Raw genomic sequence first — 13,703 nt, forward strand, 5'->3', positions numbered from 1 at the left:
AATATTTAATTCCATAAAAGTAAATATTTGATATTGTTAACAGATGTGAAAAAAAATTGGCAGAATTGACACTTTTTGCAGAAATAAATTTCTATTTGATCAGCTAATAAGTGTTTAATATGAATGTATTAAATTCTATTTCAACCTGCAAAACATAAATAAATTTTTTAACTAAGAAATACTTAAATTTTAAACTGAAAGTCTATCATACTTTCAAAACTATGCATTACAGATAGGATAATACATTTAATTCCTTCCATTATTGTACAATAAATTAAGATGGGCAAGCAACAAATAAAATAAAAAAATATTGCCACACAATTTTGCCTTAAATGACACAAAATATTAATTTTCTAAATTTCGACTTATTCTAATTCATCTAAACTTCGACTTATTCGTAATTTTGTTTACTGGAAAAAATGCAATAATTTTTTTCTAATTCTCTTTAATGCACTCTCATTTGTCAAGCTGTCAATTTTTTAAAAAAAATTTAGCCATAATTGTATATAAAAAAAAGTTAATTACAGATATGCTATGCAAACGAAAAACACTGTTTTTATTAATTATGTCATTAATTGATGAAATATAATTCTTTGTGTTATGTACAGGAATTTTCTCAACTTGTCTTTACATTTGTCTATAAGTGGAGAGAAAAAAAAGTTAAATCCATTCTGTTGTTTAGTTATATGAATGCTGAAAAAAGATCCACAAGTTGTTGTTTTTTTAAATATGTTTTTTCTTAATTCTTTTATGGCAGAACAACCCACAGTAGGCCTTGGTTTGCTGAATAATGCTACTTCAAACTTTGTGTACTCAACTTTGGTGTTACAATTAGTAATTTATATTACAGTTAGATCTTTCGTTAGTTCTTTCTCTAAGTCTTGAGCTCATTGATTTCCTATTTTAATTTTTTCTAAATCCATGTTTTGGTTCATTTGAAAAGAAATTTTGTAAATAATAATAAATAAAGTAATAATAAATAAATAGTTTCCAATTGGTTTACCAACTTTATTTTCAATGCCAACAATATTACATCAATGTTTCAAATTTTAAGATAATCGCTAATGCACATTACAGGAAAATTCTAAATAAGTAAGAAAAAAATTTCTACATTATTAAGTAGCAGAAAAATATACTGAATATAAACAATAGAGCATATCACAGAATAAAACTTTTGTCTTTTTTTACAATTATGTTTATTATACAAAATCAAATTTAAAAAATATTTTATTCAATAAGTTCTATTTCATACATTTGTTCATAAGAAACAAATATTTTCTTTTCTTCCCAACAGAAAGCAACTATTTTAATATTTGAGAATCTAAATAAAACAATGACACACTTGCATAATCTGGCACACTTTGTTTAAAAAGCTTCAAATTAAGTAAACCAAAATACGTTCATAATTTTTACCCTTAGGTAAACTCCAAATTATAAGGAAAAAAATAGTGTTACATTCATAAAAACTAAAACATGGAGTAAAAGAATAAAACATATTTAACTCTGATCAACTTTGCTTCTGGTAATTTTAACTTTTTTTTTTCAATAAACATTTCACATGCACAAAATTTAAGAGAATAATTTTTTAATAAAAGAAATTTTCAAAATATCATTGAATAAAATTTATATTCAACTTTAAAATTTTAGCTGGGAACATAAATTCCAATGAATTTTATCCAGATTCCAGGAACAATCTCAAACAGAGTCAAATAAAAAATTAAAATATAAATGACTAAATACAAATAAAAATTAGGCAAAAAAAAGAAAGAATGTCACCATAAAATGAAAAAACCCTACACATATCTATAAATTTATATGTACCTTTTTCTCAAGCAAATTATTATAACAAATATATAATGGCAAGAAAAATAAAGATTTTTTCTACTTATATAAGATAAAAATTTTTTTAGAACTTCTCAAGTAGAATAATTTTGATGAAAATATTATATTATTCCATTCACTTAAAATGTTTTTATGGGTTTGAATAATTTAAATATCAGATTACTCTTATGAAATATAATAGCAATTCAGATAACCAATAATACACATTATTTATGAGAAAACATTACTGTAACTTTACAAATTGAAAAAAAAAAAAGTAAATAATATGATAAATGACTAAATATTTAATAAATGACTAAATGTTTATAGATATATAGATATAACTAATGTAGAGACAAAAAAAAATATTAAAATCAGTTAAAGCGAATATATTAGATAAAATTGCAAGTAAAACATGACAAATTAATTTAATTTGATGGATAAAAGTTATAAACTATTTTATTTTCAAGTGAATTTTGAAGATAAAGGGAATATAAACATATTCATCACAAATCAATAGAAAACTACGATAATTTTACGCATTAAAAAAACTTATACTAGCATATAACAATATTTAATATATGACTAAATATTTTTCACACACGTAAAGCATAGTTTACACTCATAACACATAAAATTTGTTGGCCCTGAAAAGGAACTTTTCTTAAAGAGAAGAAACAGGAGGGAGATGTTAAATCTCCAAAATCATACAAAGTATGGCCTACTCATACAACTAACATTCTTTTGAAAGCAAACAGCTTTTCACAAAATAACTTTGCTTCATACTCATTATTAGAGAGAAGAATTCTAATCAACCTTGCTAATGTTGCAAAAATTAACTTTGCATGAAACATTATTTTGGATGATTCACCAACAAAAATTACATTTTTCTCATTTCTAATGAAATGCTGAAGTTAGTAAAAACAAGTGTTCAAAAGTCTTTATTTTGCTTACACAAACACTATGTTTTCTCTTTAATTAATCTTTAACTGACAATAGTATGTTCATATACATACATTACACAGAAATTGAAAAAAGTACAAAACATGAGTACTAAATCAATTAATAGTAGGCCTGTGATATCCTTAGATTCTACTATAATGAATAATAATAGTAGTTCTGAGATGTCCTTAAATTCTACTATGATGAATAGTAGTTCTGTGATGCCCTTAGATTCTACTATAATGAATAGTAGTTCTGAGATGTCCTTAAATTCTACTATGATGAATAGTAGTTCTGTGATGCCCTTAGATTCTACTATAATGAATAGTAGTTCTGAGATGTCCTTAAATTCTACTATGATGAATTCAAAATATGGAATTGTAGTTAGAATATACTATCATTAATAGTAGTTCAGAAATGTCCTTAAATTCCACTCTATGATGCCCTTAGATGCACAGACTTTCAATATAACAATACAGTTTCACTTCGGTAAACAAATGTATCCATACATGCATTTCTATAGTTACTATAGACATTTACACTATATTCCAAAATGGTAATAAATCATGTATTACCCAGACTCATAAAATTTTTGAACTCACAGCACCTAAAGAAATTACAGTAAACTGTGAATTACAGTAAACTTCTATTAATTACAGTAAACTGTGAATTCAAAAAATACACTTCTTTGCACCAAACAGTCTACAGAAATTTAAGGAATGCTAAATGTATGTTACATGCAATCATCTCAAAGTATTAACTTACTACTTTGGCTAAAGAGTCCATAAGAAGTAAATACAACCACTCAAGAAATTTGAGTGAAAAAAAGCCCCACCCCTAATCTTGAAAAGGTAGCAACAGTAAATATTGAAGCCTTACCTCCCAAGATCCCACCCAAAAAAAGTAATGCAGTAAACAAAAAGGGTAAAAATATTCTGATTCTAGAGCACATCTCTTTCGTTACTGCATTACTTGGAAAAAATTCAATTTGTGAACATCTTTACACACCAATTTGTGCACATTTTGAACATTTTACATAGGAAAGTTCATTTCACCAACGCAAAATGGTACTATACTCAGTCTTTAATGTATAGTGCAAATAAATTGCACACATTAAAGTTTCATATAAAAACAAATGTAAAAAAGTACAATAAGTGATATAAATTGTGAACTAGAAGAATAATTGAAAAGTAGGTCAAGATCAAAATATTGCAGAATTTAAAAGGGAACACTCAGCAAAGTTAATGAGAAATGTTGTCAAATAATTTTTGGGCAAGTTTTATAATTATTTCTTTATTGCTAGGCATTTCAGAATTTCATAAAATTTGTTGATTAGTATAATATATTTATTGAAAAAATGTGTCTCTATGGTTACGGAGCAATAAATTCAACTGATGAAAATTTTTTCGAGAAACATCACCTCGAAACATCACTAAGTGTTCCCTTTTAAGTCACCCAAAAGATAAAATCAAAATATTTTTATGAATGTTAAGCAAGATTTTTGATTTACATTTTAAAGTATACCTTATAAAATAAAGTTTACAAACAAGTTGGACAATAACTTTAGGTCCATAAAAGAAAATATTAAAATGAATTGAAAAACACATTTTTTTTTTTTTTTTATCATTATAAAATATAAAAATTGTATAGGGTATAGATTAAAAAATTTGTATGAAAAATTTTGCAACTGTCCCCTCACCATTTCATGCATTATTCTTGAAATTTTGGAAGAATATGAAATTTAGCTTTTAAAGAATACTATATTATTGAGAAGTTACAGTTGATTGAAGTAGAGCTAAGAGTCTGCAGTCTAATCTATAGTAGATTAAGTCTACAGAAAAAAAGTAAGATTACGTAAAATTAATTTTTCCCATATTAAAAGAATAAAGGAGGGAGAAAATGAATCAAAGATATATTTTAATACTAATTAAACAGACATTATAGTTAGAAGTTTTGTTAAACTTTTTTTTCTTCATTTTATGCTACATTAAAGCACAGAACTCATTTAAAATTCAGCTAATTAATATATCATATGATATAAAGTTGTTAAAGAATACAATTATAAAAAACTTACAAAAAAATTTTTGAAAATAAATTTTTTAATATCTAATTCTGGAACAGCAAGAAAAAAAAAATTTTTTTTTTTTTAATTAAACATTTTTCTTTCTTTGACCATATATAATTATTCCATGCTATAACAAGTTTTTAAAAAAAAAATATGTCTTTCAGCCCATTTTTGGCAACATATAGTATCAATCTTATTTTTAGTTGCTAATGCTAAATAGATAATAGACAAAAAAATAATAGATAAAAGACTGATTTATTTTCAAATATGTAATATTATTAAAAATCAATTAAAAGCACCTTTTTTATTTTTAGACAAAAATTAAATGTGTAAGATTTTAGTTAACCTTAGAAAAAGAAACATATCAATATATTTAGAGTTTTCTGAGATTTTTAAGGTACATAAGAAATATCAGCATTAGCAGCAAGAAATAAGATTGGGGAAATCCAATGAAATTTTATGATATTTTGTTATTTCCTGTGTGGCAGGGTGACACTTGTAATTTTTTTTTTTTTTTTTTTACAATTACTGTGAAATAACAAAACATAAAAATCAAATCAAAATATTTTAAAGAGCAAATAAAAATAATCACTTCATTAAAAAAAATTGTTGAAACTACAAACAAATGGAATGAATCGTAAATACATAGATTCACTTTTAGGAGAATTCTTGCTTAGAAGCTCACAGTATAAAAAAGTTTTTCAATAAAAATCAAACACGGCGAAACATTCGAAGATAATTCTGTTGTGAAATGACAACCATTTGAATTCTGCACACACTTAAGGTTTGTAACTCCACTACAAATACGAGGTTGAATATCCTCGATCATGATAGAAACTTCAACTCTTTCTGACGGCTGAACCAATACATCCTTACCAAAATTAAGGATAATCAAAGATCTTAAGCGTTTTTCCTTTTCATCGGAAACAATCATTTGATTCCCTTTCGAAACTTTATACTCGATATTCACACTTTCTGCAGAATGCACATCAAACTTAATTTGAACCCCTGTTAAAATATAAGTCCCTGTCACGGCCTGAAACACAAGAACATTTCTAATATCTTTTTTAAAGGCTGCTGAAAAGTCATGGTTCACGGGATTTAATGGTATGCAGAATTCAGATGGTTCAATAAGAAGTTTGGAAGAAACAATGCAGGAAGATGATATGTACTGAAATTCCATAGACAAAGGAGTAATGCACATATACTGGTACAATGATAACCCTTCAACTTTAGTTACATTGTTCAAATGATACATTACCTTTAAGTAACATGCATTGTGAATGATCTCTTCCACATTCTGAAGAGTTGGGGGGTTTTCTGCAAAATATTGCTCAGACATTTTCTTCAACCGTTTCAAGTTGTATTTAAGGCTAAGAGCCATAATTTCCAGAGCTACTTTCCAGCTTGATATTTTTTGATATGAAGAGAAAAGATATCTGAAATAAAATATGTATATTAAGTAGTACGTTTTAATTATTATGTATTTTCTTAATAAATATATCAGGTAGAATGATAAAAACGTTGAAAGGTCCCACAGTATGCATAGGCAGGGGTCTGTCTAGACATTTTGTGAAAGGTTTGTTTTTGTAAAATTGTGAAAAAATGAACTTGTAATTTGTGAATATAAAATAAACGTTAAGTCACATTACTTCAACCAGGGTCCGGCTTTTGTGAATTTGTGCAAATAGGGTCCTGTTATTGCAAAAAACTTTTTCAAGGAGTTTTTAAATTGTAAAGACATATAAGATTATGCTCAACACTGTTAAATTATAATTAAAAAAAAATTAAATTTTAAAAAATAAACAGCAATTGCTGCTACTAAATTAGAGATGCAACACACAAATATTTGGTATTTAGCCTATACTGCTGCAGCAGAATATTCATTTCGGACAAATAAAGGAAGAAGTGTCAGCCGAAAACAAAACTTCGTTCGTTTACATCTGTCTTTCTCTCCCCCCCCCTTCCTGGGAAGGGTGTATTCGATTAACAAAACAATAATGAAGATAAACAAATTTGTGAAGGGTCCCATTAAAAGATAAATTATTTTGTGAAGGGTCCATCTTTAAGCTAAAATATTTTGCGAAGGGTCCACTTTAATGGAAAGATATTTTGTGAAGGATCTGTTAACAGACCCAAATTTCTTTTAAACAGACCCCTGATAGGGGTAAATATATATTAAGGCAATTTTTTTTTAATGTGTTCTATGGAACCTATATTAATCAAATTTTTAAAGTTAGGGTCAAAAGTATTTATAAAATTTGTATTTTAAAAATACTTGCAACCTCATATTTTAAATTTGGTAAATAGGTTTAATTAAACCCCCTTCAAGAAATAAAATGAAACAATACACATTCAAAAAATATTAATTAAGTAACTAATAGTGAAATTACATTCATATTACTCTCCATAGGCTTGCATGGCAAAACTAAAATCTCTTTTCCATCTGAAGAGGAGTGTTAATACTAATTCTATGGAAGATTTCTTCCGCATATATGTTTAGAAAATTGTCATGCAATTATTTATTTTTGATTTGTATATGCAATTATTTATTTTCTATTTGTATGATCAAACTCTTACAATGTGTTGTTAAATTATTTTGATAGCATAATTTAAATATTTTTTATTTAAACTTTAAAAAAAAGTACTTTCTATAAAAAGAAAGGATTTTAAATGCTAAAACAATAACCAAATACATTACTTAAAAAAATTCAAATTTTTTATGCCAGTTATTAGCAATACTCTGATAAAGTGAGAAACATGATAGATGTTATCACTCCACCAAGAGAAATAAAAGTAGCTTAAATGTTTAATAAACTATTGTCTCTCTACAATAGTTTTTATTAAACATTTTTTAATTGATTTGAAATGCTTAGCAAAATTTTTATCCCTATTTAAATTAAAAATGCGTTTATACACCCCCAAAAAAAGAAACTAATAAAAAATTACCAGTTGAGAATGATCCTGACTAAGTAAATATTTATACAGTATAGTCAAAGTTGAGGAATGCTAAAAAAATTTCCAGATTACAAGTTCAGAATTAAATATGTTCTAAAATGTAAAAAAAATAAATAAATAAAATAAAAAAGATATTCTAAAAAGTAGGGTCATAAAACATCAGAATGAGTACTAATTAATATGTTTGCATAATAGTTGATAATAAGTCTAAATACAGTAATGATAATTTTATACTTTTTTAAAAGCAACACAAAAATAATTGTGCATTAAATAGGAAGGAATTGGTTTACGATGAATTTGCATTAATAGAGTTTATTAAAAAACTACCATCGGAGCATGCCGACATCATTTGCAAAATTGCTCATCAATCCATTTTTCTATTCGAAAAATAGCAACCAAATCATCACCTTTCATGATTTTGGAGCATTTCGTGAAACATTTTTATATGTGGGCAACATATTTTATTGGGAAGTAAAGATCAGTGGTGGTATGCAGTGATTTTTCTGAAAAAAATAGATTTTTTATTTCATAAAGTGTTTAACATAACAAGGTTTTGAGACGAAACTTGTCAACATAAAAATTCAAATTAACATTAAGAAGCTATTTAATGCCAAAGGGAAAAGTTTTTTTTTTTTTTGACATAACAAGGGTTTTGAGATATCAAGAGTATACTGTAATAGTAATCAGAATCAAACCTATAAACACAAATAATTTTACTAATATGTAATTATTATCTAAACAGTTTATTAATTTTTTTTTAATGGCATATAAATAAAGACACAATGTTTTAAAGAGATACAACAGCTTCTTTTTACAAAAGGTGCATTTATAGTGCAGGCAGGTTGGGTCACTTTTCAAAAATCACTTAGGGTGCGCACTGCTATTTGTTCCTAGTCAGCAAAGTATGCATTCCAAATTTACAGTCTTGATCTACAAGTCGAAAATCAATAATATACTTTTTTTAAGCAATTGAATACCTGTATGTGATACCTGCATGGCATTTGTCAATTCAGAAGCCAATCAGGTTCGCCACACCTGTGTGAGGACAGGTATCCAATTATATCTGATTTAAATCATATGGTTAGGAATAATCACTGCACTTCTTCTCTAGTTGCAAGTACCCGATTGTCACGATTAAAAAAAATAATTGCATTACTCATGTGTATTACACTATCAGATAATACAAATGCGCCACAGTAAATATGATAAATTTCAGATAAGATATTGTTGTATTATCTAGGCATAAAGGTGTAAGTGGATGAAGGAAGCATGTAATATTTTCAAAAAAAAAAAGGACACTGATTTTATTTTTGAAAAAAAGTGCATAAAAAGCTTAAAGCTTGATTCAAGAAACTTTTCACGCTGTATATCGTGATGGATTCACACATTTGTTGATTTAAAAATTTTTCACAGCCAAATTACAAATATTGAATAAATGGTAAAATTTCTCTAGAAAAAATTATTCTGAAAAACTATTAAGTAAAAAAAGTGGCAAAGGTTAATAAAAAATATTTTTAACACTTTTAATCAAGAACTACTAAAAAATATTCAATTCCTTATCATTTATTAAAAGAAGAAACTTATAAATTCAAAGCAAGATTTTATTATCAAGGAGGTATGATATTGTACCGTTTATAAAAAATACTGGTATAACTGTCAAAATAAGGCACATTTAAATACTATAAAAAAATTGTGCTACACACCTTATTTGATTGTGCCTTCATGTTTGATCAAGGTAATTTTTACAGTTAAATCACACAAATTAAAAAATTTCAATTGAATAATTTAACAAAAATTATTAGTCAATAATAAAAAAAACATGTTTTTAATTATTCATCAAGAACTATTTTTTTTAAATTGATTGCATGTTTAAAAGAAGAAAATAAAGCTTCAACCTACCGCAAAAGAATCACGATTGCTTCGCAGCTATATGGAATTTCTTCACTTTTGGAATTCTGTGGAATCAACTTCATTAATTCTGGTCTTCGGGATTTTACATGCTCCAACATTCTTTTCTCTACAGTTAAATCGGAGGTCAAATCTTGACCAGTCACCTGCAAACAAAACAGAGCATCTTTTTCAGAGCAAATCTGGTCTGCCGATTGAACACTCGAAGATTTACGAATATTTTTCTTCTTTTCGATGTCTTTAGTAGTAGACTTGTTTACTGCTGCAAGACCACTTTTGCTTCCATGTCTATCTTTGCTAGCACAATTCTTTATTGGAGAAACATCTTTGTTTTTAACTTGATTTTCTCTTTCAACATTCTCATTAGTTTCAGAAATATCTTTATTGCTTTGACTTTCCTTATTTAAGCAATTCTTAATAGTTGCAGAATCATTTTTGTTATCACATCTATCCTCACTTGCAGAAGTATATACAGTCGAGATATTTTTTATCTTGTTTCTCTCTTCTCTTCCAGAATCCTTGACAGCTTTAGGAGTGTTCTTGTTGTCCTCTTTATCTTCCTTCAAATTGCTCCTAATAGTTGTGGTATTTTTATTTCCATCTTCACCACTTTCAGAATCAGAATTTCTTTGTCTCCAAGTTTGTTTCCTCTGTTTAAACCAGTCATCTAAGGAAGGGCTCTTAATTTTCTCATATCCATTAGAAGGGCTCTTAATTTTCTCATGTCCAAAAGAGGGGCTCTTAATTTTCTCATATCTATTAGAAGGGCTCTTAATTTTCTCATATCCAAAAGACGGGCTCTTAACGGTCTCATTCGAATCTTTTTCCATTGAAGAAGATTGTCGATTGTTATTCTGGAACTGAGCATGAGAATTTTTCTCTGTTCTCCAGCTATTTTGCCAACGAATTTCTGCAGCATTGTTATCTTCTTTCTTTGACAAATCCTGACTGGGAGCTTGATAGTTTTCTTGCTCAGTTTTCCTGTCGAAAACATTTTTTTCACTGTTGTTCACAGGCATGTTCAAAAGAGATTTAATTTCCGATGACATACGCTGGATATTGTCAAAACCAGTGTTTTCCTTTAGTACTGACTGTGGCTTACGAGAATTTTCTTCAATTTTTACAGTTTGTGGACCACTACGTTTAAAAGATTGAATTTCATTCATTTGTGGCTTATTAATCATATCTTTATGATCATTCAAAGAATTGAATAAATTAGAGACATTGCTTGGATGTGGATCAAAGGAATTGATGTCACTGATACATGGCCGTTTTCTAGGTACATTCTTTTCTGGAGTTGTGATTTTATTTTTTGATCTAACAACATCCATGTATTCAATTTCTTCGTCAGTCTTCATTTCAACATCCTGATTATAATCATTGTGGTCTTGGAAAGAAACTCTTTTAGTTTTCTTTAATATATTTATTTCACTCTCATTTTTCTCAGTAATAAGTTCATTCACTCGATTAAATCTAAGTGATTGATGCTCAACAGGCTGAGAAGAATGTTTTACCCAACGACCATTTACAAAACTTATTTTTTCGCAAACTGGGGATTTAGGAGAATGTTTGTTCTCCCAAACAAAATTTCTATTGGTTGCAGTTTTAGCATATACAGGATTTGTCTCACGCATTTCAGAATCGGTATTAATTTTATTTGAGGGGTATTGCTCGTCAGTGATATTTCCCCAAATTGCTTCATCGCCAACTTCATAAAAGCTAATTCTTCCGAAAGAATGAGCGTCGTTGCATTTGGAATTCTCACTGTGGACATTTCTAGTAGAGCGTCGATTACTTTGAATATCGTCAGCAGTCTCATTTTTTAAATCCCAAATAGATTCAGGACGTGGCTTTATTTTCGGAGTCTCACTCCGCTTTTTAAAATTCGAAAATGCAGCGAGATAAGCATCGTTCATGCACGATTCATTCTGTAAGATTTTATTAGTATACATGATTGTAGGAGTAAAACCTAATTAAAAGTTCTGAAATCGTTCACATTGCGATCATTTTAAAGTTCAGTAGAAAAATTCAAAGTTCCTAGTTTTAAAAAAAAAATAAACATGATAAATAATTATGTTGAACTTTAAACAATAAATAAATATATCAAGTAATGAACCTAAACATACCATTTCCAGCTTACACGATCAACCACTCTCCACTAATAAATTTCGTACTGCGGAGCGGATGAAAGAAAATAAACAGATAGCAGACGGCATCACGTTATTAAAGTTTCTGTTTGTGTCGAGAGGCGATTGGTTGATATCGATATTACGTCACTGAGCAGCCTTCATCAGAATGGGAACTCAAACTATTCCACAGACGGGGATTCTCCCTGTATTTCGATTTTTATAGTCACGCAGCGCAAATAAAAAATATTAATTTTATACTAGATAAATGTAATGAAGCAGTGATGATTTATAAATAAAGTGGTTTAAAAAATAAACGTTAGAATACTCTCTGTTTGTGATTAACGTTTCACATTTTTTAGCAGAAAGCGTTCCAAACGTTTTTTAACAGCGCCCATCCTGCTTATCTATAAAAATTGTTCCCAATTCTAGCTATTTGTTTGGCTTAGATAAAGGAAACACAAATACTTCGCAAAATTTACATTAACTACATAAAAGTTTATTGATAACTTGTTCCTGTAATTATCGAGATTTTTTCATAAATAATAAAAAACTTATAATTTACATACCGTATTAAATTTTTATATGGGAGATGTTCCTAAATGCCAAGGGTGAATGGCGCGAAAATTAACAGTGGGGAATATTTTAAATCATATTTGTAAATTAAATTCAGATCGTTGTATATAATTATCAGTATTGAAGAATTAGTATTTAGAAATAAAATTATAATCACCTAATTTAGGAATCATTAATATTTAGATAAAAAATAAAAGTTTGCTCTTTATTTAACAAAAGGTATTAAGAAACCTGTTTGATTGTCTGGAATTTTCCTTGGAGGACACTCTCTTAAGACCAATTTTCGTGAGTGAATGCACAGAGGGTTTGTATAGCTGAGACTATATATAGTATTAGAAACACCAAATTGATGATTACCTTCAGCAAAATTATTCTAATAATCAATTTGAAGCATTTTAAACAATACACATTGTGAAATTCGAATTACGGAAATTTTAAATATGCTTGAATTTTTGATCCCTAGTTTAATCTTTCAAAAAAACACGGATACTCGTACTGACTGAAAGCCTTCATCCCTTTAAAAGGTTAGCGATTTTTATTATTCAGTATGAATGAAATGGAATTATTTTAATCGTCGTTAATTATATTCCTTTCTTTATGCGAGAACTAAATTAATGTCTACACAGCTTTGTAATAACGAAGATTTATATTTTTAACAAGATATTTTCACCATGGCGGTTTTTATTATTATTTTTCTTCTATCTATTACTGAGTTCTTGCCTAAATGAGGTCAAAACTATCCCTTTTTTACAGCAAAAATACACAAATATTTTAGTATCTACAAGTGGAATGTACCCTCAGCAAGGCAAAAATTGTGATTTCAACTTCAATCATGTTAAGAAAAAAAAATTTCTTTCAAAATTGCTAATTTAGAACCTATGCATTAGATTACGTGTGAATCTGAAGTTTTTTTTTTTTCGGTTGGATTAACGATTTTTAAAAAAATATCCACCAAATTAACTTTTTTTTTTGGTAACAATAACGTTAAGCTAGGCTCGTTCTATTACAAGAAAAATTTTGCAATAGCGGTTTAAAAAAATTCTTATTCTCGAAATAGCTTCATAAAAAAAAATAAAGATTTTGGGGTGAAAAATCTCAATAAATGTTATTTCCTGAAACAAAATTTAATCAACTATCACCATTTAGGTCTAGATTTCGTTAAGGCTTTTTTTTTAATAAATTTCATGTTCCAGTAATTTGACAATTTCATAATTTTTCATATTAGTCACAGTCAACAAGACTAGTTATAGAGAAAGCATATTCTTCTAATATTAAAGCTGAATGGCTTTTTACTAGATACTCACATT

General features: G+C 27.7%; 1 protein-coding gene across 1 annotated transcript; it reads right to left on the reverse strand.

The window, feature by feature from the left end:
* Positions 1-994: 994 nt before the first annotated feature.
* On the reverse strand, positions 995-13,357 carry LOC107454535 (uncharacterized). The gene is made up of 3 exons (XM_016071758.5): positions 11,821-13,357; positions 9,686-11,731; positions 995-6,267 (listed from the first exon to the last, which is right to left on the reverse strand). The coding sequence occupies exons 2-3, from the start codon at positions 11,644-11,646 to the stop codon at positions 5,502-5,504; spliced, it is 2,727 nt and encodes a 908-aa protein (XP_015927244.3). The 5' UTR covers positions 11,647-11,731; positions 11,821-13,357; the 3' UTR covers positions 995-5,501.
* Between the last annotated feature and the right edge of the window lie 346 nt (positions 13,358-13,703).

This window comes from Parasteatoda tepidariorum, chromosome 5 (assembly GCF_982258835.1).
Source record: "Parasteatoda tepidariorum strain Cologne lab strain chromosome 5, Ptep-v5.0, whole genome shotgun sequence".
NCBI classification, from domain to species: Eukaryota; Metazoa; Arthropoda; class Arachnida; order Araneae; family Theridiidae; genus Parasteatoda; species Parasteatoda tepidariorum.

Bases quoted from the DNA above. Each gene is read 5' to 3' on its own strand.
- LOC107454535 (XM_016071758.5), bottom strand. From the start codon at position 11,646: ATGTATACTAATAAAATCTTACAGAATGAATCGTGCATGAACGATGCT. The intron at 6,268-9,685 runs GTAGGTTGAAGC...ATTTTATTTCAG, and splicing joins GCAATCGTGATTCTTTTGCG to ATATCTTTTCTCTTCATATC.